A 24,075-nucleotide genomic window follows, 5' to 3' on the forward strand; every position below is an offset into this window, starting at 1 on the left:
AGAGAGAATAATAATGATAATAATAATCCGCTTTTATATAGCGCTTAATACATCGAAACTACGCGTCGCGACGTGTCAAAGCGCTTTACAGATATATTACCCCGGTCATCGGATTCGATCAGTCATTCACGCACACGATGTGTACATCATCCACTCCCTGAGGAGTATTCCAGTCAGTACCCGGTGAGGCGCACACAGTACTGGACAATCTAAAATTACTTTCACATCCTACCGGGTACCCATTTAGCACCTGGGTCGAGAGTGGCAAAGTGTGGATTAACACCTTTACAAAGGACGCAAGACCGCGGTGGGATTCGAACACATGACCCTCTGTTTACAAGGCGAGCGTCAGAACCACTATACCACGGCTCCTCCAGAATGGGGAGAAAGAAAGAATTACGGAGTGAAGAAATCTGACCAATCGATATTATTAATTATTCTTATATGACAACATAGGAAATAAACTAATTTAAAGAGGAAATACATTAATAATGAAACAAAATATTAAAAGCTGTAGAATAGCTATTGCGTGAGAAGTGCATTTATTCCATGTGTTATTCTATACGCAAATTTGAGTGGGTTTAGACTATTCAAAAGTGATTTAAAAGACGCTGGTCTGTTTCGAGCCATGCACCATCGGAAAGGTTCCCCCACATAGCACATAATAGCTGAAAGAGTTTTATTAGAAAGTGGAACATATTTTGAGTCTCTCTATTTGACCGTCTAGAATTTTTAATCACAGCAAGTCCATTGAATTCGATTTGATAAGGGTATTAGAGACGCAAGAGACGGCTTCTTTTGATTAAAATTTGATGAGATATCAAAACTTCTGCACCCTCCCCCCGGGAGCGCGCTTCGCCCGCGTGTACTTACCACCCCCTCCAAAATTAAATCCTGGCTACGCGGTTGTCTCATTATACAAAATTTTTGCTTGACGTCTTTAGCAACTTTGTTTGTTTAACCTCTAACATCTAGATAAGGAATTGATAATGAAAACCATAAAGTAAAATAAACAAAGAAATGCATAAGAAATTAAAAATTAAATAAGCAATAAAATAAAGAAAAACTTTTCTGTTAAGTAATCATAAGAAGAGTGTCCAAACCAAAATCTAGCAGTTTGTGGCTATATTTTAAGATTAATAGCCAGTTTATGTTTTAACTCATTAATTAGCATAATTGATTAATTCAGTTCACAATTGTGGAGGTTACATCATTGATGATGTGGGTGACAATTTTCATTACGATCGCGTGATCAAGGGCCGAGATCTGAGGAGGGGGTGTTTTTGCCCCCCCCCCCGCTATAAGGGTTAAGTCTTCCAGTAAATAAGTATTCTTTTTTAGAAAGGACATGTAATACAGGCTTCACAAAATCTAAAGTTTGTACTCTCATTAGAGTGAGCAAAAAAGAGTTGTTTATGTTTTGTGTATTTTTGAATCCTTTAAAAGTGAAAGTTGTTTGTATGACAACGCACATCTTGGTTGCATTATATTGCCTATGGGACAATCTCCATAACATTAGTGTTCTGTTCAAATGCTCAATAACTTACATTTCTTGTCCATTTTTTCACAAAACTTCACCAAAATCTTACAGATTCATCTTTTTTTCACACAACCTAACTTGTTCCCAAATTTTTGTTTTCAATGAAAATTTTTGCCCATTTTCATTATATTATTTTTTCTGTTATTTGTGTCAAATACTAGATGAATCATGACTGTCAAATTTATAAGATATTTATATTCACTTACGTGATAGTCAAGACATGGTTTTCATAAAGAAAGGGTTACCCTTTTAGATAGGCATATTTTATTAACTTTGATTTGTAAGTTTAAACGATTATTTTACAGAGAGCTCTGACAACGTTTTTGATTCGTTATTTTTATTCACCAGTCACCTCTGTCGTGACTTCACTGGCGCTTTACATGCACAGTGCAAAGCCCAGGCATACATTTTAAAATAAGTAAAAAAAAAGATAAAGATAATTTGAAAATGGAAATACGGATTTGCCAGATTAAAATATGGACGTCACCACTGCTTCGACACAATGGTTGCATAATCACTGGGCTAGTAAAATGTTGTTTCTTGCCTGTCTACTGCTACCCGATTGTAACGACAGCAAATTCTACAAAGATGCCTGGCGCGTTTCATTAGCACTCGCTGAAAATGGATATTACTAAAAATAAAGATGTAAGGTACAATTGAGGGAAACAAAGGAATAAGATGAACATAAAATTGTAGGACATATAAAATCCAGTTGTCTTCGAAATTGCCAAATATTTCTATGAGTACTGGAATCCAAGATATTAATAAAAGACTAAACATTGCAAGCATAAGTCGCATTAATTTGATTTCACCTCGCCCAACTCGGAGGATTTTCGGTTTGTCTAAATTCATCAGGCTGAACTTCTGAATGCAGTTTTCTTTTTTCTCTCGGACGTCAAGATGAATCGATGAACTCGGTTGATCCCTAGATTTATTTGTTAGCCTTCCATTGCACTCATTTGCATTTTCCAGTTGGACTTTATTATGGATAGATTCTGATGAGTGCGAATTGCATTGTACTGCTGATTGATAGACAATGTCGGAAACATTTTGTGTTGCCGGTTGGTTCTCTTTTAAGACCAAGTCACCAAGCTGATAATTTGATGACGAACCTACTGATTCTGAAAGAGTTTTGATATTTCTTATTGAATCATCACCAAACTCAGTAGATTTATCGTGGTTGACATTCTGATTGTTAGCATAACCCTTTAAACTGTCCTCTGTAGATTGAACTGCATGTGTTGTCTTCTCATCTGCAAAAGTAACACAAGTGGGCCTTTCTGTAGAAGATGGTTTTCTCCTGACATCATTAGCAGTTTCTGCTACTCTCATCCGACTCTTTGTTACGATGCGTAGAGTCATTAGATTGGTTATAGGGACCAAAATAAGAGTTGGGAAAACGTTAATAGAGAGATATATAATGATCTTCTGTTTAGCTAAATCAGGCTTTGTGAATTGTTCTGAGTCATAATTGATCCATAGTGGCACAACGTTACATAGGGTGAAAACCCACATGATAACAATTACAATAGTTATGGCTCGCCCAGTGCACATTCGTTCATAGGTCTTTCTGTTATTGCTGATGAGTAGGTAACGGTTGGCACCTATCACGGACAAACTCTGAAGTGCTATGCTAAGAGATGTTGGATAAGCAACATTTCTGAATTTTAACACAGCTGTGTTAAGTCGCAAATGTACAATGTATAAGTAGAGAGGGGTAATTGAGACTACAGTTAACATGTTCACAACTGCTAAATGAACGATGAAAAAGTTTGCAGTAACTTTGCGTAGTTTCCTGTCCAAAGTAAAGGCGATAACGAGCAGAAGGTTGCCGATTGCTCCTATGGTTATCAAGGAGATAAAGTAAGCATTGATAGAGCCCATACTAGGTGTTATTACTTCTTCCCTATAAGTTCTTTCCGATGTGTTGAATTCCATGACGTACTACCTTTAAAACATTACTTGATAAAAACCGATGTCCATTACAATTTTCCTGTTGCAACACTGAAAGCGTCACGAAAGACAATTGTTTTTATTGATGTCCTGTGACATAAGATGAAAATGAAGTTAAGAGATAGTGGAGAAATTTTCGACCGCTCCTTTTCATGACTGTATTATGACGAACTATAGTGATATTCTGCAGCACTCAACGTACTACCAGATCCATTGTCAAGCGATTCGCAGTAGCCATTGAACCGTAAACTTTACATCAGACGATGATTGGAAATTAAGCATTATGTGATGTTTCCACCGGGGGAAAAATACACTATATCGTTCATTCCATGCACTCAATAATGGAGTGGAGTATAGATATCACATAATCATGATAATTCACAACATTATGTGATATTTCCCAGGTTAAAAAAATCAATGTTCATAATAATACATCTCGATTAGCTTCCTTTGTTTGTTGATATATCGTATACTGTAAGGCAGTATAAAAACTAATTTACGATAGCTGACTGCCTTTGTTCTATGTTCATTTTATTTTTTATATCGTTATGCTTCATTCACCAAGGCTGTGATCACGTACACAATGCTAAATTCAAATTATTACCATCCTGAACTTAATTAATTTAGTTGTGCTTTCGCCTTTTTACCCTTGTGATAGTTAGATTGATGTGGTCAATCGACGATCAATTTCGTTTATTAAGGTGTCGTGGTAAAGGAGTGAAGACCAATCTTCCTGATGACACAACGATCATATCTGGTGATAACCAGTGTTAAATCCATGATAGATTGGGGCAGAATGAGCACGTGCCACCCTCTCCTCATATAAAAGGATTTTTGTTCTGTTTTTTTTTTTAGAGAGAGAGAGAACTTCACCGAGTAAGTCCTGGGAGCGTTTCATCAATAATTTCGTCCGGCAAGTTTCCTTGATTTTGATTGGCTGATAAGCACTGTTACTGGCAGATAAAACCGAACGGTCCTTTCATGAAACACTCCCTCTGCATGGATGCTGCCATGATGACAATCATTCTATTGTAATGTTAATTACCATTTGTAACTATGATACTTTTCAGGGTTTTCAGGGATAACCTCATCAATACCATACTAGAGTAATTTCTAATCTTGTAATCTATAGATCATTCCAAAGGAGTGAATCATGAGAAAACAAACATTGAGAAAATTCACTATATTCCTTTTTCAAAATACAAAGCAAAGTACGAACACATTAATAAAATAAAAGATCGACGCAACCTTAAAAAACTCTTTTTGCCATTGATCCTAGCTCTAATTTCCATAACATTTTTTTCATTTCAACTGTTTTAATATCCATGCACTTTTATTTTTATTCCTTGCAAAATGGCACTGTTTTTTGTGTTTTATTGAAAAAAATGAAAGGTGAACTAAAGCTAGCCATCATCTGCAAAATAATGTTATCTTTGGTTTCACTTCATTTGCATAACTATGATCAAAACATAAATTATTCATACCGTATAAAGTGATTTCTTTTTTTTTATCAGCATGTACTTAACATTGGGATTGATGCTTGCTATCAATTATACTTATATTATACAATGCTAATGTCGGTCTCACAAGTCCATCCCAACAAAAAGTTGATTGAAATAAAAAGAGAAAAATCCAACAAGCATAATTGTAACACTGAAAATTTCACCAAAATCGGATGTAAAACAAGAAAGTTATGACATTTTAAATTTCGCTTAATTTCACAAAACAACTAGATGCACATCCTAGTCGGTATGCATAATTATGAGGAGATTGTTGACGTCACCCACTCACTATTTCTTTCGTATTTTATTATATGAAATATGAAATTTTCCCCATTGTCAAGTGAAACGTTTATTCCTCTCTGAACATGTGGAATTGGCATTGTTTAATACTATATGGTTCAGTCAAGTTGGTCCTATAAATGTCAAATCTGTAAAAAGAATAATGAAGTAAAATTCAAACAATAAAAGAAATAGTGAGTGAGGGACATCGATGATTGTCTTATTTGCATGTCACTGAGTTGTAAATAATCACTGGTTTGTGAAAAATAAGCAAAAATTTTAAGATGTCATAACTTTCTAATTTTACATCCAATTTTTATGAAATTTTCAGTGTTATGCTAGTTTTATTTTTCTCTATTTAATCAAATCAACATTTTTCTGGGGTAGGCTTGACCTTCAAACATGACTACTATACACACGTTAACTACGTTAACTATATTAATTCAGTGCTCATGGTGATAGAGCAATATTACTAACTTTATATCAAGATCATATTTCAATCTCGATTTGAATTTTGGCTATGAAAATTTGCATAGTACTTGAAATATACTAAGATTATTTCATCTTCCGTTTGATCTTTCTGTTTATTCTGACATAATTGCAAAAAGAGACGGACAACCTTGATATAAAAGCATAACTTGAATACACAAGCCATCTTCCTTTTAGGATAAACAAGAGATGGTTCATTTACTCAGGCCTGTTGATATGAATAGTGAGACCGATAAACATGGTTAATAACATAATGTTCAGAAAGTACTCTGAGATATTGTGATGAAGATAACACTTCACAAATTATCGAAAAGCTATTATTGATTTAACAAATGCTTGATTAAGGTATAGCATAGGAATGAAGATCGACTCTCGACCCAGGTGCTAAATGGGTACCCGGTAGGATGCGAAAGATATTGTATGTTTGATTTTGCCGGCGCCATAATGTGGCTGCGGCGAATGCAAGGAATGCTCCCCAGGGAGTGGAAATTGTGCACTTTTCGTGCTTGATTGAAATGAATCCAATGACCGGGGTAATAATATGCTGTAACGCGCTTTGAGCCATTCTGGGAAAAGCACTTTATGAAAAATTGGCTATTATTATTTTTATTATTATTATTATCGAGACAGAGGAATAGAGTAGGTTAAAAGAAAAGGAAAGGGGGATGATGCAGTTACACAAACGATGGTATGTTGGTTGGTTTGGAGGTTTTGATTCTGTGACTGTGACATGAAGACGGTGGGGGTGGAGGCAAGAAACAAAAACTTTATGGTAATAGGCTCTGTTTGTTGATTAATAAGGTAAGATTTTATTAATTTGTTTCAAATTAATGAAATATAAACAAACGTGACGTAACAACGTAGATGCAAGGCAGGATTATTACTTCATTACCATGAGCTTTAAAGTTTGATTATTCTGATAAACGGCCCATGTTTTAACACTGTTACTATCGTCCTGGTTGAGGCAGAATCTACACATTTAAGATACAATCCTTAAAAATTAGAATTAAGTTTTGAAATCCTGTTCAGAAAAGATATATCGTTCGTTTGATAACAGAGTTCGTTTAGAGTTTTATCCTAAAAATACTTTCGCATGCGATATTTACAGTGCATATTTCGATACAGTCGCATTGGTTGTTGAGTAAAGCTTTGAAACCACGTTCATCGCAGATTATAAACGAATTTGAGACAAGTATACAAGTCTGTGTCTCTCTTGTTTGCATGATCCATTTACATTTGGGAAATATTGTGTAAAACGTACAATATTGAAGAGGCGCCCACTTGTAGAGAATGATTAAGCCCCATTCCACAGAACGGAGACCATTGAAAGACCACTGAAGACTTAAAAATGGCGAGGTCTTACAGCGGTCTTCAAGATCACTGAAATTTGTCATCTCTGTGCAATGGCTCAGAAAGACCCCTCAAAGAACTTTGAAAGGCTGAGGGATATTTCTTAGTTACTGGTCTTAGAGTAGTCCTATAAAGATCTTTCAATGGTCTTTCAGAGATCTTTTATGTAACAAGTGATCTTTCGGAATTCTTTCCATGGACTTTGCCTGGTCTTTCAATGATCTTTCAATGATCTCTCAAGAGTCTTACAGTGATCTCCTCAAAAATCTTGAGAGACTGCCGATTGATAAAAAAAAATTAACGACACTATCAACACATGCGTGTCATGTAAGTGTCGGACAGTTAATCTGGAAAGGTTTGAGAGATTACCGAAAGATCATTGAAAGACTATTAAGACCTTTGAAAGTTCATCGAAAGACCACTGAAAGAACATTTTCCTGTAAGACAACCGTTTCAAAAAGTTTTGGAGCCCATGGAGACCACGAAGACCACTGAAAGATTGGTCAGGACTCGTGTAAGACCTCAAAGACCATTATAGGTTCATTTAGAGACCTCTAAAAGATCAACCAGAATTCATTCTTTCAAAGGTCTTTCAGTGGTCTTGTTCTCTGTGGAATGGGGGTTTTACCAAATCGTCTATCAAGGGAGTGTAATTATGGAAGAAATTGCGGCGGTGAGCATAGTTTGCGAGCCTTAAAAAGGTTGCTTCGGTCGTTGAAATAATATGCATTAAATACAGAGGATGATAAGGGTATATTCTCAATAACGTAAACTTTAGAAGAATATGAACAAGAAATGTATAAAAAGAGCAAATAGGGATTAAATAGTCGAGTTGCATTCAATGAAAACTCATAAGCTCACTGGTCAAAGGTGAGATGAGAATGAAAACGAGAATAAGATCATGATTATCGGGAATAAGACAGCGTGCCATTACACGTCACAATATAGGTTTCTAAAATCTTTAAAATATCACAACGAAAGGAAAGATTTCGAATAATCTTTAAAACTATATTGGGAAATGATACAAGATTCAAAATTTTGAGTAATATTCATTTATGATTTTTTTTACATTGTTAATGAAATATTTCAAATAATTCTTAAGATTATATAGGGTGATAATGCAACATTGCAAATTTTAAGCATTTTAAGCAAAATTTTTGCATTTTTTTGCATCGTCAATAATCCAACTGTCATGGTTGCAATGAGTTAATGAATAATGAATAAGTAAAAAAAAATATTTATAAAATATTTAGTACATTGTTGTGTTAATTAATGTGATGTAAAGTCCCCTATAAATGGATAAAATGGTAAAGATAAATGTTTTATTAACGGCATTAATTTGATCGATATCATCATTAACTCATTGTAGACTTAACTTGAAGAATCCGGTAGGCCAATTTTTTTTTTTTTTTTTTTTACAAAATCACCCGCTTCCAGAAAGATATCCCATATTTACAAAGTGTACTTAAAGTATGTTTTTATTCGTTTATGATACAAATTATGATATTCAAAACATTTACATATTCATAAAATGGACATATCTTAACGAATCTCCATGATCATGATGATGCAGAAGATATAACCTTGCAAATAACGTAGGGATTTGTCACGGCAAAATTCTTGTAAGAATAGATTGAGCGCGGGAGCCGAGCGACCGCGCGAGAAATTTTGCATGTAGGCCAATTTACACTTTGACTGCATTCAAAGATGAATCCGGACCCCCAAACATTAACAGTAGTATTAACCAATTGATTATTGAAAATATAGATATTTGTTTCTATCTTGAAAAGTGGTCGGGGGTGATTGTACATGTCAACCCCTTCGAAAAGTGTGGGGGATGTATCCCCCCCCGGATTGACGCCCGTGTTTTATACAACGATGCAGAATGAATTAACGCAGCAAATGCATTGACAGTGTAAATCAAATCACATCTCGGTCTTTGTCGAGGCCAGTATCAAATCACACCTCGGTCTTTGTCGAGGCCAGTATCAAATCACACCTCGGTCTTTGTCGAGGCCGGGTAGGTGAATTGAAAAGGCAGTTTCGATCGTGACTCTAGACCAACGACATAATTGCAATTTTAGGTCAACTCTGAATGTGATTTGACTTGCATTTTGAATGCATTTGCTGATGTGTTGTAAGATCCATTCTCTGCGGCACTGTGTGAAAATCTCCCTTTTAAATGGTAAGACCACAAGTTGCCCGATCCATATTTTGCATAAGAGGACAAAATAAATCAAAGAATTTATAGTTTTGGTTCTAAAAAAAATAGGAACTTGTAATATTTTTGGAAGACAGTTGATGGAAAAGTGTTTCACTCTTAATGATGATAATGATACCAGCACAGAAGACCCTCCTCTATCATAAAATACCGAGCACCTTGCGAACAGGTAAAGGTCCGATTTTGAAAGTCCCCTAGCTCGACTCGGCCAACGATCCCCAATTACGAGGCGGCCGCTCTACCAGTTGAGGCAACAATATTGTTTGATTACACATGTTTACCAGATTTACCTACACTTATCATGGTTATTCAGTCTTTGATTTTCCACTGCTGCCACGTCCTATCATACGACAACACAGAGAAACACAAAATTTAAGAGTATAATAGACTACAGCTAGAAATACAACGACTATCGCAGTGAGGAAGGCATATACATCTATAAGATGATATTGAATGAATGTAAGATCATTAGCTGGAGATCTCATATAAGCTCCACCAAACTTGATGACATGTTCTATCCAAAAGGCAGCTCGATCCGGAGCGCTCATTGGCTGGTCCTTGTAAATTGCAGAAACTTTATCTGCAACCTCGTTGTAACTGATAACAAAACCATAAAATAGAGAGAAAAAAATCAGAAGATATATGTACCGACTAAATTCTATTTTAAAGGTCAAGTCCACCTCAGAAAAATGTTGATTTGAATCAATAGAGAAAAATCAGACAAGCACAATGCTGAAGATTTCATCAAAATCGGATGTAAAATAAGAAAGTTATGACATTTCAAAGTTTTGCTTATTTTTAACAAAATAGTTACATCTCCACTTTCCGTTTTTTTAAGTTATTACATAAAATCATATTTTTTTTCATTTTTTCATACTTGTGTGAATAATATGTCTCCCTTATAATCTAATGCACTAAATCAGTTGTCAATCCACCACGCTTTCATTTCTTGTGATTTGAATAAATCATTTTTTGAATATTTGAAAGAACTGACTAAAAAATTATTTCATGAAGATTTAGAAATCAATTACAAAATTCTGTTTAAACATGAAGTAGACGAAAATTTGGTTTTACTTCTGACCATTGCACTTTGGTGCATTCACAAAGTCATTGTTTCAAGAAACCTATCCGGAAAAGAAAAGAGAGACAATCTGAAATTTATATTCTTAAGAGAAATAGAAAGTAGAGTAGAAATGAAAACTCGGTACAGAAAAGGATATGTTTATTTACCAAGAGAAATTACCAAATACGTATGAAACTCAGTAAATCTCTTGTTTTCACTGATGTCTTCAATATTATGGATGATTGCACAACTATGTAATTGTTTTGTATCGATATGATTTCTTTAAATGTCATGTCATCACATGTATGTTTCATTTTTATAATGTGTTATGTTGCGATGGTGTAAATAAATCCTCTAATTGGAGGCAAAAAAAAAATCAGTTGTCAATCCAATTTTTCTAGTTCTTGGAGGAAAAAAATTGAATAAACCTAATTTCATGTAATAAAATACAAAAGAACAAGTGGAGATGTGACATCATCAGCCCACCTAATGAATATTCATGACGACTGTTCTCACAAAATATTGCTAAACTTCAATTCAATAACTTTGTTATTTGTAATCCGATTTTGATTAAATTTTCGGCATTTTGCTCGGTGAATTTTACTCTATTTATTAAGCTATATACTTTCACCCTGGACCATCCCTTTCAGGAAGTTAGAACATTTATATACTGAATCTTCTAAAATTTCATATCTATGTATTGCAATTAGGTATTTCTAAAGGGGACCTTCTCCCCTTCTGGATTGAAAGCTACTTTTAAACGACTTGAGGAACAATGTTTTTTAATGTGTTTTAATCATAAATTGAAGGTACAGCATAGGTAGAAAACCTTTCAACTGGACTTCGGTCGGAAGTGTCGCTAGAAATATTCTGAATTGCCGAATTTTAACCTCCTACGAACGGTGTGACGCTGGTTCAAATCTTACTCGAGTTTAAAAAAAATCACGGGTGAATAATTTTGTTGCCAACAATCCGTCGGCCTGATCGAGAGTTCTATAAAATATCCAAACTAAATAAAAAGTAATTTCAGCTGACATCGTATATCTTTGAAATGTTAGGCGACTTTTTTAAAATGAAAATGAACTGAACTGAACTCATTACAAAATGCTAATCAAACAATTTTCATAATTAGAACCGATATTAGCATACCTTGGGTTATTGATAACTTCAGTAAGTGTATCATAGATGATGTCTGCGTTGAGTTCTAGTTTTTCAATCTTTTTACCCAGACCCCTTGCTTCGATCCTAGCAGCGACATCATATTGATCTCCTTGAAGAGGAATGACTACGATTGGTACTCCGTGGTAACACGCTTCTTGAAAACCATTATTTCCTCCTTGGTACATGAATACTCGTGTCTTTGGATGACCTAAAAATGGAAATGAATTACAATCATTATAGGGTACACACGAGTAATTAATTCGCGCCCAATCCATTTCGGACTGGCGTGTCTAAAACATTACATGACTTTGATTGAAAAGAGTCATATAAATTGGCCCTATTTGAGAAGCTAAGATGTATCGGCATTTAATTCGAATTATTATTTTCCGGTTTTTCTAAAATAGTGTTTTTGTGTATTGCGTTTAACAGCGTTAAAAAAAAATATCATTGACGCCTTTTCATCAAAAAGATTATTATGACAAAATATGAAAACTATCTTTCTTCTCTTCTTCTTCTTCTTCTTCTCCTTTTTGTGTGTATGATCTTTAGTTTCATTCTTTAAATAAACAAAAACAAAAATGAAACAAGAAAAAGGAAATGATTAGGTTAGATATTTCTTTTAAGCTGACAAAGTTATCAATGAAGGTACCTATTTTTTTTTTAACTGTGAACCAAATGCACTTTTGCACAACATTTTTAAAGCAATGGTGTTCATGTTGTTCTAGAAGCATGATCAACGAACTATCTCAATGTTAATAAGATATACTTGGAGATATCATCTTTTCACAAATTTTACACTTTTCTCAGAAAAAGACATTGAAGATGTGTTTCCTTCCTTTAGATATAACCCTGTATACAAACGCGTTTCATTATACCCCCCCCCCTCTTCTCTCTCTCACATCTCTCACACAATATTCCCGTATTTTTAACAGCGGCCCGGGGGGGGGGCCACTTACATTGACGAGTGGATACCATGCGCTACCAAAAAAAACACGTAAAAAGGATGTCTTTTTCACGATAGGGCACGTTACGTACGTAACGTGATAAGGGTGTCAAAAACACAAAAATAATTAAAAAAGGGTATCTATTTCGCTAGAAAAATTACGTGTTTAGGGTCGAATTTGCGGGGATGATAAAACAAAATTATTTTTTTTTTTTATAAAGGATGTCCTTTTTGCCCCAACACTTCGTGTTTAGAGTCCAATTTGCGCGAGGTGTAGAAGCTAGGGTCGTACTAAACCAAATAAGGTAAAGCCGACGACCAAAGGACCCGTAACAATAAAACATTCCTGTACTTGTTTAGGGGTTCATTTCAGGGAATATTTGCCATGAGTATCGTTTTGTTTCCAATACTTGTTAAGGGTAGGGTTTCACACGCCAATACTTGTTAAGGGGTGCATTTTCAGAATATGGAAATTACGTGTTTAGGGTGCTTTTCGAGACCCCATGGTCGCGCATGGTATCCACTCGTGAATGGAAGTGGCCCCCCCCCCCCGGGAACAGCGGTGAGATTATTGATGTACCAGTGAGACGTATAAACACACACACCCACACACACACACAATTCACCAGAGTTCTCTTTTGTATACAATCTCCTTAAATCTCCTTATTACCAGAAACAATTCAATCCCATACCATGTATGTGTTAATATTATAGGCATACAATCATGTAAATTAATCGTAAATCAGAGAGAGAGAGAGAGAGAAAGTATCAAGTATCAACCGGGTATTCCCCTATGCCTTACCAAGGAGGTCGTTTTGAGGTAACCATGGCATAGCTTTCACATTGGATGGTAACTCCCAATCGGGGAGTTCCTTTAACTGCCAGATGACCTTTTGTGGCAATCTTCGGAAAGCTTCGGCAAACATCGTTACTATTTCGGGTCTGATCGTTGTAATAGATGCCAGATAGGTACCAAGGGTGAAGACAATGACGCCATGGTCTCCAGAGCTCTGAACGAATTCTTCAAGTTCCTTGTAATAGAAATTGGACAAAAAAATAATTAAGTTTATTTTTCTCCATTATTTGACCTATTGTATTTGAATACTTCACAAAAACACATTAAAACTATCAAGTATGAGAATAGATACGAAAATGGAAAACTTGTCTGACAAGATAGAAAGTCCTTCTCGGTCAGTAATTTTTTCAAACAGTTTTGGACCAAAGTTATGAGTTCAATGATAATTCCTTTTCTCTAGATAGCAAGAGAAAAATCAAGAGAGTCCTTTGCAGTGTACCGCATTGTTCATTCTAACACACATCACTGGACCCCCTTCTTCAAATGTACACCATCATGAAATGGAAAAATGGAATTAAAAGAAAGGAAATAAGTGGGAAAAGGAGCAAAGTACAAAATGATTAAATTGATATTATTAAAAATATGTCACTTATTTAGAGTTTCTATTTGCTCACTTGCTTCTCTCGTGCGCGACTATCAAGAAATTTACTCAATCTCATGTTGTGCTCTCCTAATTTTCACTCAATATGCCACTGTTAGAGGGTACAATCTCAACAAAATTCTTGACATGGGGCGGTGTAGCACGAATACTGAACACCTTTTTCTAATTCAGAACAATAGAAAATAAACTGGGTTCCAACAAAAACAGATCAAACTTTTACAAGCGCACTGCACAAATTTCACTCAGTCAAAATGCACAGTATATTTACGTAAGCTATAGCTTCAATAATCTTTGAGAAGTATGTGTCAGGTATTAAGAGATAGGCTAAAGTCCCTCACATCAATTGGGTTCTGGATCCAAAGTCACAAGATGGTAAAAGAAAGACAAATGGAAATGAGATGGGACCAAACAAACTTCTCCAGTTTATTAGACACGTCCTTCACGGGCACGTTTAAGTGGCTGGCTCAATCGCAAAGATGTTACCGGAAAAAACTAAATGACTGGAACAATCACATAGCCACCGGCAGATCTCCGGGGGATGTCCCGGTAAGTGGGGGATCTAAACATGGTGTGCATCTGTGCGTATCTCACACAGCCACGAAAACACACACACACCCACACACCGTGATATAGGAAACAAACCCTTCTGAATGAAATTCCATGAAACATATCATAATTGCATGAAAAAGTATACGTCTTGTGACGAACAAATCATCAAATGTGTTAAGCATATACCAACCTACCTGATCCAGTTTTTCGACAAACTTTACGGTCAAACCACCTACAGGAATTACGCTCGGTGACAGAGGAGTCACAAAATCAGAAGCAAAATTAATATTTAGTAAGTGAAGATCAAAGTGTTGCATATCAAACATGGGATGGATATAAGGGCTTAACCCAAGCCTTTTACACATATCCCGATAAAATGGTGGTGTTAACTGTTCACCGACTATAGAGATCAAATATGTCTGAATGATATTTAGAAGCCTTTGCCTGAATGTCATTTGGTTGGTGAAACCAGTCGTAATTTCTGGGAAATATGCATAATTAACAGGAGAACCACCCAGCATAAGATATCCACTCCATGGGTTTGTCGCTGAAAGACTAATCATTGTTCGGTGTCTTGATGATTTCATATTCTCTTCAAGAACAGCTTTGATGTAGCGGGCACATGGCCAGGTAATATCTACAATGATGGCATCATTTTTCTCAAGTCGATTCATTAGCTCTGTATCTGTAACAACTGCTTCACAGTCATCTACTGTCCTCTTAGACATATTCCTCATGAAACTGAAGAACTCTATATTGTCGTCTCTAAACACCAAGGTGCTTGCAAAGTTCAACGATTCGCGGACTTCTTCCGGGGGTATTGGATGCTTGAATACTTCAAAAGAGAGATTGGCATATATTGGTTCTTCTGCACGATGTTCAAAGGCATTGCTAATTAACATTGTAACGTCATGGCCCTTCCGAGCAAGACCTTCTCCAATAGATGCTGCCGCAAGAAAATGACTTCCTTCACCGTATATAGCAGAAATCAAGATTTTATACATAAAGGTATATCTCGGCATAGACAATACAATAAAAAGCATATAACTGAAGTAAAAAACATTCCTAGGAAGGTACGCCATGTTGCATTGAAATGATCTTACACCCCAAATATAAGCAATTTGTATCCTAGAATGTGCACAAAACGTACTATGAATATCATGGGCGAAAAGAACCTGCGATCTTTGAACCTGACTTCGCTTACATGTGTCTCGCTCCAGACTACAATATCTACAAAACACAATCAGTTTCAGTCAAATATGAGATATAATATTACACCTTCCCGGGTCTGCTTGTTTAAGACAAGGTGACTAGACGGACTTTGTTTTTAACGACTGCCTTTATAAGTGGGTCCCAATATGCCTGATATTGAATATCATAATGAGCTGGTTATGTATTAACGTTCAGGATGGAGTATGTTTACTTTTGCAACAACGCAATAATACCGGGCATAATAATAGACTAATCCGTATATATAAGGAAACTAATGGGGTCGAAAAACGATAATTATTTCCAAAACGATAAGTTGAATTCAGACAATCTTTCAATGACCATCTGATGGAGTTAGCAACGTCACGATGATATCATAAATGTGCTTTATTGCAAACTCGATGGGCCTATAAAGGTTTACACTGACTTTCTCATCACGAGTACTTACATTCTGCAATCTACCAGCAGGTTTAGCTGTTAGTCCTCCAACTGATATAAGATTCGGCACCATTGGTACAGGAAAGTCAGAGGAGAAATGAATGTTACTCAGGTACAGATCAAAATCTGTATAGCCATAAAATGGATCAACAATATTCTGCAGACCGACTTCTCTTTCCATTTTTCGAAACGAATATAACATTGATGAATCAATACTGGCCTGTATCAAGATAGACTGAACGATGTTTTTTAGTCTCTGTAAGAAGTTCATACGATTCGTAAAACCAGTCATTGTTTCAGGCATATAGGCGAAGTTAAATGGAGAACCTGAGGCCGACACGAAACCACTCCAGAGAGTCGTAGGAGAGTTTGCGATCATCTTCAGATCTTTGGGGATTTCTCTGTCTTTTTGAAGAGCAGCTTTGATGTAAATACCACATGGCCATGATATGTCCATCATGATGGCATCCATTGCTTTTAACCTACGCATAAGTGCTCGGTCTGTGATGACATTCTTACAGCTCTGGCCAGTCAGCTCCATAATCGATTTCGTCAAGTTACTAAACTGGTCATTGCTCTCTTGAAATGCTACATGATTGGCAGCGTTCATAATCCTTTGCACTCTCTCAGCTGGTACTGAATGATTGAAAATTTCAAATGAAAACTTGTCATACTTGGGATCTTTAGCGCGATGATCATATGCGTTGCTGATGAGAAATGTGACCTCATGGCCTCTCTTCAAAAGGCTTTCCCCTATGGCTGACGCAGCCAAGAAATGACTCCCCTCGCCGTATATCGCAGATATAAGAATCTTAGCTCCGCTGACCCCTTCATAATGAAGTGTTGAACTGAAAGTGAATACAGCACAGACAGTTATTAGTTTAGAATACATGTCTATTTTCATGATGACCCGGTTAAATTATTATGTCCGACTTCCTCTGATCTAGCCACCAGCCCATTCATACCACCGCATAGTCCAGCTGTACTATCATACTGTGTATCAAACATGTTAGACGTGCATTTGTTTAATCGGGATATTGCAATATATCAGATGGGCAAAGGTGAATATCATGACATGTGTTTCACCATCCCTTGAAACCAAGCTGTGAACCTTGTACTGCTCTCCTAACTGTTGATCATGCTAAGAAAGAATACATGCTTGAAAATATGAGGACAATCGAATGACGAATGGAGATAGCCAATCAATCCCTTCGAGGAACTAAGGCCTCAACTTGTGGAAAATAAACGAAATATACTTCGTCTGTATTTTTTTAACTGAGCACTAGCGGACCTGAGAAGATGGAGGGATGGGACAGAGTACACCCCCGACAAAATGATAGGATTTTTATGACAGTTCTCTCAGTTGTCAGACAAATTTGAAAGGAAAAGTGCTTCCGAAAATAGCCGTGACTTTGGGACTTTTGTGTCAGAAATTTCTGCCCCTCATGTTTAGGTTTCAATGCTACGCCACTGGAGGTCAATATATAAATATTTTGGAGAAAAGAGGATTTTTGAGCAGTTAACTTGTAATTTTTTTTGGGGGGGGTAGCGATCAAAAGAAATCTCCTTTCTGCTTACCCCTTACACTCCCATTACGTTTATACCATGTGTTTTGTTATTCTTATATTAATTTTATTTCACATTGTAATATGTTTTTATGATGAGTGGTAAATAAAATTTTGATTTAAATTTGAATCATTTCTGAATGAATAATCGTATCATTACCATCTTGTTGAGTTGCTCTCGCCATTCTAATAGCACAAATGACCTCGTGCCCAAAAGACAGATAAAATCTGATGCAACATTTATATCAATAAAAATGTCTGTCTAATTCGCAAATAACTAAAAACCTATAATGAGAAGCCGAGTCCTATATCTATTTCATAATATAGTAATGGAAGGAAATCTAGGCTTGAGAAATGTAAAAGAAGAAAAAAATCCAACCAAGTGGGTGTACCTTTATAAGATGATCCGGAGCTGACGCTGTAAGACCACCAACAGGAATGACATTGGGAGACATGGGATAGATGAATTCTGACGCAAAATCAATGTTTGTTAAATAAAGATCAAAATCTAAGTAGCTCTGAATAGGGTGGACATTAGGTAGTCCGAGTGTTCTGCAAATTTCAGAATATGGAGGATAGAAAACGAACCATGCAAGAGTATTTAAAAAGGTCCCTTGAAATGTATTCTTCAGTCTTTGAACAAAAGTCATTTTGTTTGAAAGACCTGTTGTTATTTCTGGTTGATACGCATAGCTGAAGAATGAACCTGACGCAGATAGAAATCCACTCCAAGGAGGTGTCGGGGTGATGGCAATCATGACCACATTCATTTCATTTTTCCTTAAAATCTCTCTGATCAATAGTCCACAGGGCCAAGAAACATCCATTAATATTGCGTCGATCCCTTTTAGTCTAGAAGGCAAATTCTTATCAGAGAGCAAGAAATTGCAATCCTCAGGCAAGCGTTTTGAAAGCAAATTCAAAATCTGTGCAAATTGCTGATCCTGGTTGACAAAAGCAAGTTTATTCAATGCTTGGAACATCGCTCGCACTTCATCATCTGGTACAGAATGCTTGAAAACTTCGTACGAAAAGTTAGAGAACTTAGGTTCATTTGCTCGTTGTTCATAGTAAGCGCTACTTATCAAGAAAGTTACGTTATGACCATGTTGAACTAAACTTTGACCAATTGCGGATGCTGCCATGAAATGACTACCCTCGCCATAAAGAGCAGATACAAGGATGTTTGAAGCTTTGACCTGGTACATTTGTAAGCAAAACGTTAAACAACATCCAAGGAGTGCGACGAGGAGCTTAAAAGACGCCATGTTTGTTAAACAGCAAAACGAGGACCATCATCAAATTCTGTTCTCAGATAGCTCTTTGGTTTTAGTGTTACGTAATTCAATCAAACGATTATCACGTAATGTTCTCCTATAAATAATTCAAATAGGGGACGACCTTTCGGTTTTTATGTATTTAAAACGGGAACAATACACATTGGATTGGTTTGTTCAGACTAGGATCCTGTTATTAATGGTCTGGGAATGAAAGAAGGCAGGCGACATTTCTTTTTCGCACCTGTAAAGTGCCTTTACTTTTTTTCTATAAACTAATTAATCACAATTACATATTTCCCAATGTTAATAAAGAAGAAGCAGATGTTCTTTTATCATTTAGTTACCGCACTCGTAGCCTCTTGTCGAGGCCCTCGCCGCTGCTTCCCGAGCGAAGCAAGGGATTTCCTAATTCGAAGCGAATTAGGTCTGGCGCGAGCCAGGGCCTTTTGACATGTTTGACATCTGAGTTGAATAACATATTCGTGAGGAACGTCTTCCTAATGAATATACATGAGTCACGATATCACCGGTCACCTAGTAAACCAATGAAAAGTCAATGCTGTTTCGTCCGGGGTTCGGATTAGTCCACTAGCGTAAATCCCGGGGGGATGGGGGATATATCCCCCCAATTTTCGAGGGGGGGGGGTGGCCTGTACAAACACCTTTTACGTTTTACGAAAGAAATGAAGAAAAAAATGTCAAAAGAGATAATTATTGTTTCATTGGTGAAAATTCTTCCTAAAATACCGTTTAACAATATTATTGAATCATAAAATGCAAATAAAGAGCCAGTTCACCATTTCCAAAAGAAATACTTTTGTCCTTAGTATAACATTGAAGAGAAAGAGAAACCCCCGTTTCCCCCAATTCATCATTGTTGGGGTCTTTGGGAAGGGATTAAGATGGAATGTCAAAAAATTTGAATGTAATTTCTAATAAAAAAACCATCATAATATTGGAGGGGTATTTGCCGTATGGACATACAGTGGCGTAACTACGGGGGGGGATTGGGGCACGTGCCCCCCCCCCCATCGGCTGACCCCCCCCCAAAAGAAAATGGGGAAAAGGAGAAAAGAGGGAGGAAGGAAGAGAAAAGTAGTGGGAAAGAAGAAGTATTATTTATAAAAATGTTATATTATAATTATGTTATGTTACATTATAAGAAACATTTTTATCATAAATTTATGAAACATCATTTGCTAAGGGCCTACGTCTACATTGTTCCTGATGCTCGCGTTGTCTGTTTAACGAGATATATAATCCTGTTGTACTAAAACATCCCATTTTCAAGTCAATATAAACCAAATATATTTCCTAGCACTTGAGTTATTGTTTATGTAGTGACATATGCTTCTTTTTTCATGACTCAAAAAGTGATTGCCCCATATATGTTAAGGTCTCGTATATATGAAACATTTCCTGTCCGTTATTACGTTCGCGTTAGTGGATTGGTGAGATATGTCTGCTCTTCATGAATTCCTAAAATCTGTCCTTAAAATGTCCCTCTTCTGATCTGAATATCAAATTTGTTCAGCTCGCGCATCATTTGGTTAATGAAATACGTATGGTCATAGTTTATTCCTAGAAAGAAACCTTAGAATGCCCCACTTCAGGTCTGAATTATCTAAATTTTCAGCTCGCGGTTCGCGCTCGCAATATTTGATTAGTGAGGTGCGTATGATAATCATGATTGCAATGACTACAAAAATTGTTTCATGTGTTCAGATGTAATTCTAATAAAATCAGCAAGCGTTTGGTGCTCTCATCTTTTTGTATATTTCTTGCTCATATCCTTCTGACGTTTACGTTTTTGATAATATACCCTGATCCTCTGTATTTAATGCATATTATTTCGTTTTAACCTAAAAGGACTGGACTATTTGAGATGTATTGAGGACGGGGGTTATGATCCCAGGCATGATGCCCCCCCCCCCAGTAGCGTACCTACGGGAGAGGGCAGGGGGCAGTCTCCCCCCGACGAGCCACAACCCCCAGTAGCCTACCTACGGGGGAGGGCAGGGGGCAGTCTCCCCCCCGACGAGCCACAACCCATGAAATCCCTGTATCCCCTGACGAGCTTGAAAGACCTTTTTTGCCCCTCCTGACGAGCTTGAAGACCTTTATTGTACCCCCCCCCCTGACGAGCTTGAAGACCTTTATTGTACCCCCCTTTTTTTTTGCTTGTCAATTTTTTTCTGGTACGAAATCCTTTTTTTGTGATTGAAGGCCTTTTTTTTGGGGGGGGGGGCTTGTCAAAATTTTTGGCGGACGGTTTTGCCCCCCCCCCCTTCTTCTGATCTTGGCCACCGTTCGCGCGATCGCGCCGAAATTTGGCACGCAAATTCTTTTCAACGTAAACTACAAGCCAGTAACCAAGAAAATCTGAAACGATTAGTTTTATTTATTATGAATAAAATATAGAAATTTATTCGTGAAAAATATTATTTGCATATTTAACACACAATTTCACTTCAATTTTCCTTTTTTTCAGATTTCATCTTTAAGGTTTCCACAAAGAAAAATTGCATAAGTGAAATTTTTCCTAATGTATTTTTTTAATTTCTTCTGTATTTCTCTGTTTTTTATTTTTTGTTTTTCATTGTTTTTTTCACTGGAAATTATTACAGATCATTTACCAACTAAATTAAACCCTAAATTGATTAAGCAGACCAATTAGAATGGAAAATAATCACCCTTTTGTGAATTTCATCTCCCATGCATAGACTTTGTACACAAAGTATAAAAATGAGCCATTTTCGGCATGACATTGATTCGTAAAAATTTACGTGGCATCGCGATGCTATACCCGTATCTCGTAAATATGGTCTCAAACGTTGCGCGAGACTTCAAAGAATTTTTTTACGGCGTTATCTTTTTTCATTTCTGAAATATCGCGCGAAGCGTCGAGGGGAGCCATCATCCCCCAGTCCTCGCTAACTATGCTCACCGTCACAATTTTTCCCATAATTTCAATCCCTTGAAAGACGATTTGATAATCATTCTGTTCCTTCTAACTATGGAAAGTTTGCTCGCTCGCTCGCACTTGGATACTAACTAACTGTAATCCAGTAGTTTACGTCACAACAAATCCATTGCAATATAACCATCATTGAGATAGTCATTCGAGTTAAAGATGGTATTATTATCCACGATAATACCCCTGTACATTATTGCCCGTGACGTGATCATTACCACTTGAAAGAGATTTTGGGCAACATTCTTTCTTCCACCTTCTGAAAATTTGCTCGCTCGCTTTGCTCATTCGCCACATTATCCAAAGTTCACACCTCAAGAAAGACGATTTTCGGAATATTATAACCTACGGAATAGCGAAGCGTCGGAATTTCGAATGCATCCCCCCATGAATGAATCAAGATTTCAATGATATCATTATCCTACAAGGGTTGCATTAAAATGCATTTCAAAACACTTTTCAGTGATTTACATTATAATTGTTTCATTAACTCTTTTCAGTATCAATTATCAAGCTAATTTCATTCAAAATGTATTTGCAAAGATGTTCACTAACTCATGTAGAATTATGACATTATTGGCATCTGTGCTTCACTCATTGCAGTCATGCATTACTTTGGCGCAAATCAAAATTTACGTCACTGCAAAGAATACCTCCTGATCATCAAAAGCGTGAACACATATCGCATAAATATGGTATCAAATTATTTGGGAGAATATATTCTTTCAGTTCATTACAATGATTATGTGTTCATGACACATATTTCCCTTAAATTGGGGATTTGCAAGGTGTTAAGTTCTTAATTACTCACCCGGCATATACACATTACTAACCAATTCAGTATATTAGAACATGATTATAAAAAAGGTTGGGTTTAATTAATTTCAGTTGAGTAGTTCTGCATATATCTGTACCGTATGACGGAGTAAATTAGAATGGTTCAGTATGAGAAAAAAAACACTATTTATCAATGTGATACTTCTGTTTGTATTTACATTTAATTCAATCAATTGCTTTACAAACCTTTTGAAGAGGAGAAGCGAGATTGGCTGTGAGACCGCCAACGGGAATTACATTGGGGGCCAAGGGTGAAATGAAGTCAGATGCAAAATTTAGATTTGTCAGGTGAAGATCAAAATCGGAATAGCTCTGAGCAAAATGAATCGGAGGAAGTCCAAGTCTTTTACCTATTTTGGAATAAGGAGGCGAGAAGGCAAGCTCTGCTAAGAAATTAATCACTACAGACATGAGGACATTCTGAATTCTTTGAATGAAATTCATCCTTGTAGGTAGTCCTGACGTAAACTCTGGTTGGTAAGAATAGGTAAATGATGAACCTGAAGAACGAAGAAAACCACTCCATGATGGAGTATGGGATATGGTTACCATCGAAATATATCTTGAAGAGTTATCACCTTTCCTTAAAGCTTCTCTAATCATGAGAACACATGGCCAAGATATATCTAGCACCATCACGTCCATTACTTTTAATCTTGACACAAAGTCTTTATCGGATATAATGTATTCACAGTCATCAACCATTCGCCCTGTTAACAACTTCATCATTTCAGTAAATTGTTTATCTTTCGGGATGAACGCTAAAGTGTTCATGGTATGAAACATCTCACGCACTTCATCGTCAGGAACAGGATGCTTAAAAATCTCGTAAGAGAAGACTGAAAACTTAGGGTTTTTAATACGATGTTCGAAGTAAGCACTGCTGATCAAAAACGTTACATTATGACCTCTTGCTACCAAGCTTCGACCAATGGCTGACGCGGCCAAGAAATGACTTCCCTCGCCATAGAGCGCAGAAACAAAAACATTAGCAGCATACACGTTAACAGAATTGTAAAAACATGCAAAGCTTCCAGTAATCAGAAGAAACAACTTAAAAAGAGACGCCATACTAGCAAGGTATTTTGCCTTGGTCTTACGTAAGAGTATCAAATAGAGTTATCTGAAATGTCTCTACCAACAATGAATGCTAACAAAGAACGTCCTTTGAACATTGTTCACATCTTTAGAGAGACTGTCATGCACATTCAAAGAGGGTTTATAATATAAGTATAGTGTACAATAATATGATATTCTTGTGATGC

General features: G+C 36.5%; 1 protein-coding gene across 6 annotated transcripts; it reads right to left on the reverse strand.

Moving 5' to 3' along the window:
* Positions 1 to 8,524: 8,524 nt before the first annotated feature.
* LOC121410018 (UDP-glucuronosyltransferase 2C1-like) lies at positions 8,525 to 23,973 on the reverse strand. Of its 6 annotated transcripts, none has more exons than XR_005969261.1 (5): positions 16,165 to 17,334; positions 13,304 to 13,532; positions 11,547 to 11,766; positions 9,113 to 9,931; positions 8,525 to 9,078 (listed from the first exon to the last, which is right to left on the reverse strand). XR_005969261.1 is itself a non-coding variant. In XM_041601834.1 (4 exons), exons 1-4 carry the CDS (start codon positions 23,879 to 23,881, stop codon positions 9,640 to 9,642), a joined length of 1,626 nt encoding a protein of 541 aa, XP_041457768.1. In that variant the 5' UTR covers positions 23,882 to 23,973; the 3' UTR covers positions 8,525 to 9,639. The 6 variants fall into 6 exon arrangements, 4 of the variants coding, with proteins under 4 accessions (XP_041457768.1, XP_041457770.1, XP_041457766.1 ...); XR_005969262.1 differs by having other exon boundaries at positions 8,525 to 9,044; positions 9,079 to 9,931; XM_041601834.1 differs by lacking the exon at positions 16,165 to 17,334 and adding an exon at positions 22,997 to 23,973 and having other exon boundaries at positions 8,525 to 9,931.
* Positions 23,974 to 24,075: the final 102 nt, after the last annotated feature.

The sequence above is a fragment of the Lytechinus variegatus genome, chromosome 3 (assembly GCF_018143015.1).
Source record: "Lytechinus variegatus isolate NC3 chromosome 3, Lvar_3.0, whole genome shotgun sequence".
NCBI classification, from domain to species: domain Eukaryota; kingdom Metazoa; phylum Echinodermata; class Echinoidea; order Temnopleuroida; family Toxopneustidae; genus Lytechinus; species Lytechinus variegatus.

Bases quoted from the DNA above. Each gene is read 5' to 3' on its own strand.
- LOC121410018 (XM_041601832.1), bottom strand. From the start codon at position 17,058: ATGAAAATAGACATGTATTCTAAACTAATAACTGTCTGTGCTGTATTC. The intron at 13,533-16,164 runs GTAAGTACTCGT...TTCTATTACAAG, and splicing joins CTGCTGGTAGATTGCAGAAT to GAACTTGAAGAATTCGTTCA. The intron at 9,932-11,546 runs GTATGCTAATAT...TTTTGTTATCAG, and splicing joins GAAGTTATCAATAACCCAAG to TTACAACGAGGTTGCAGATA.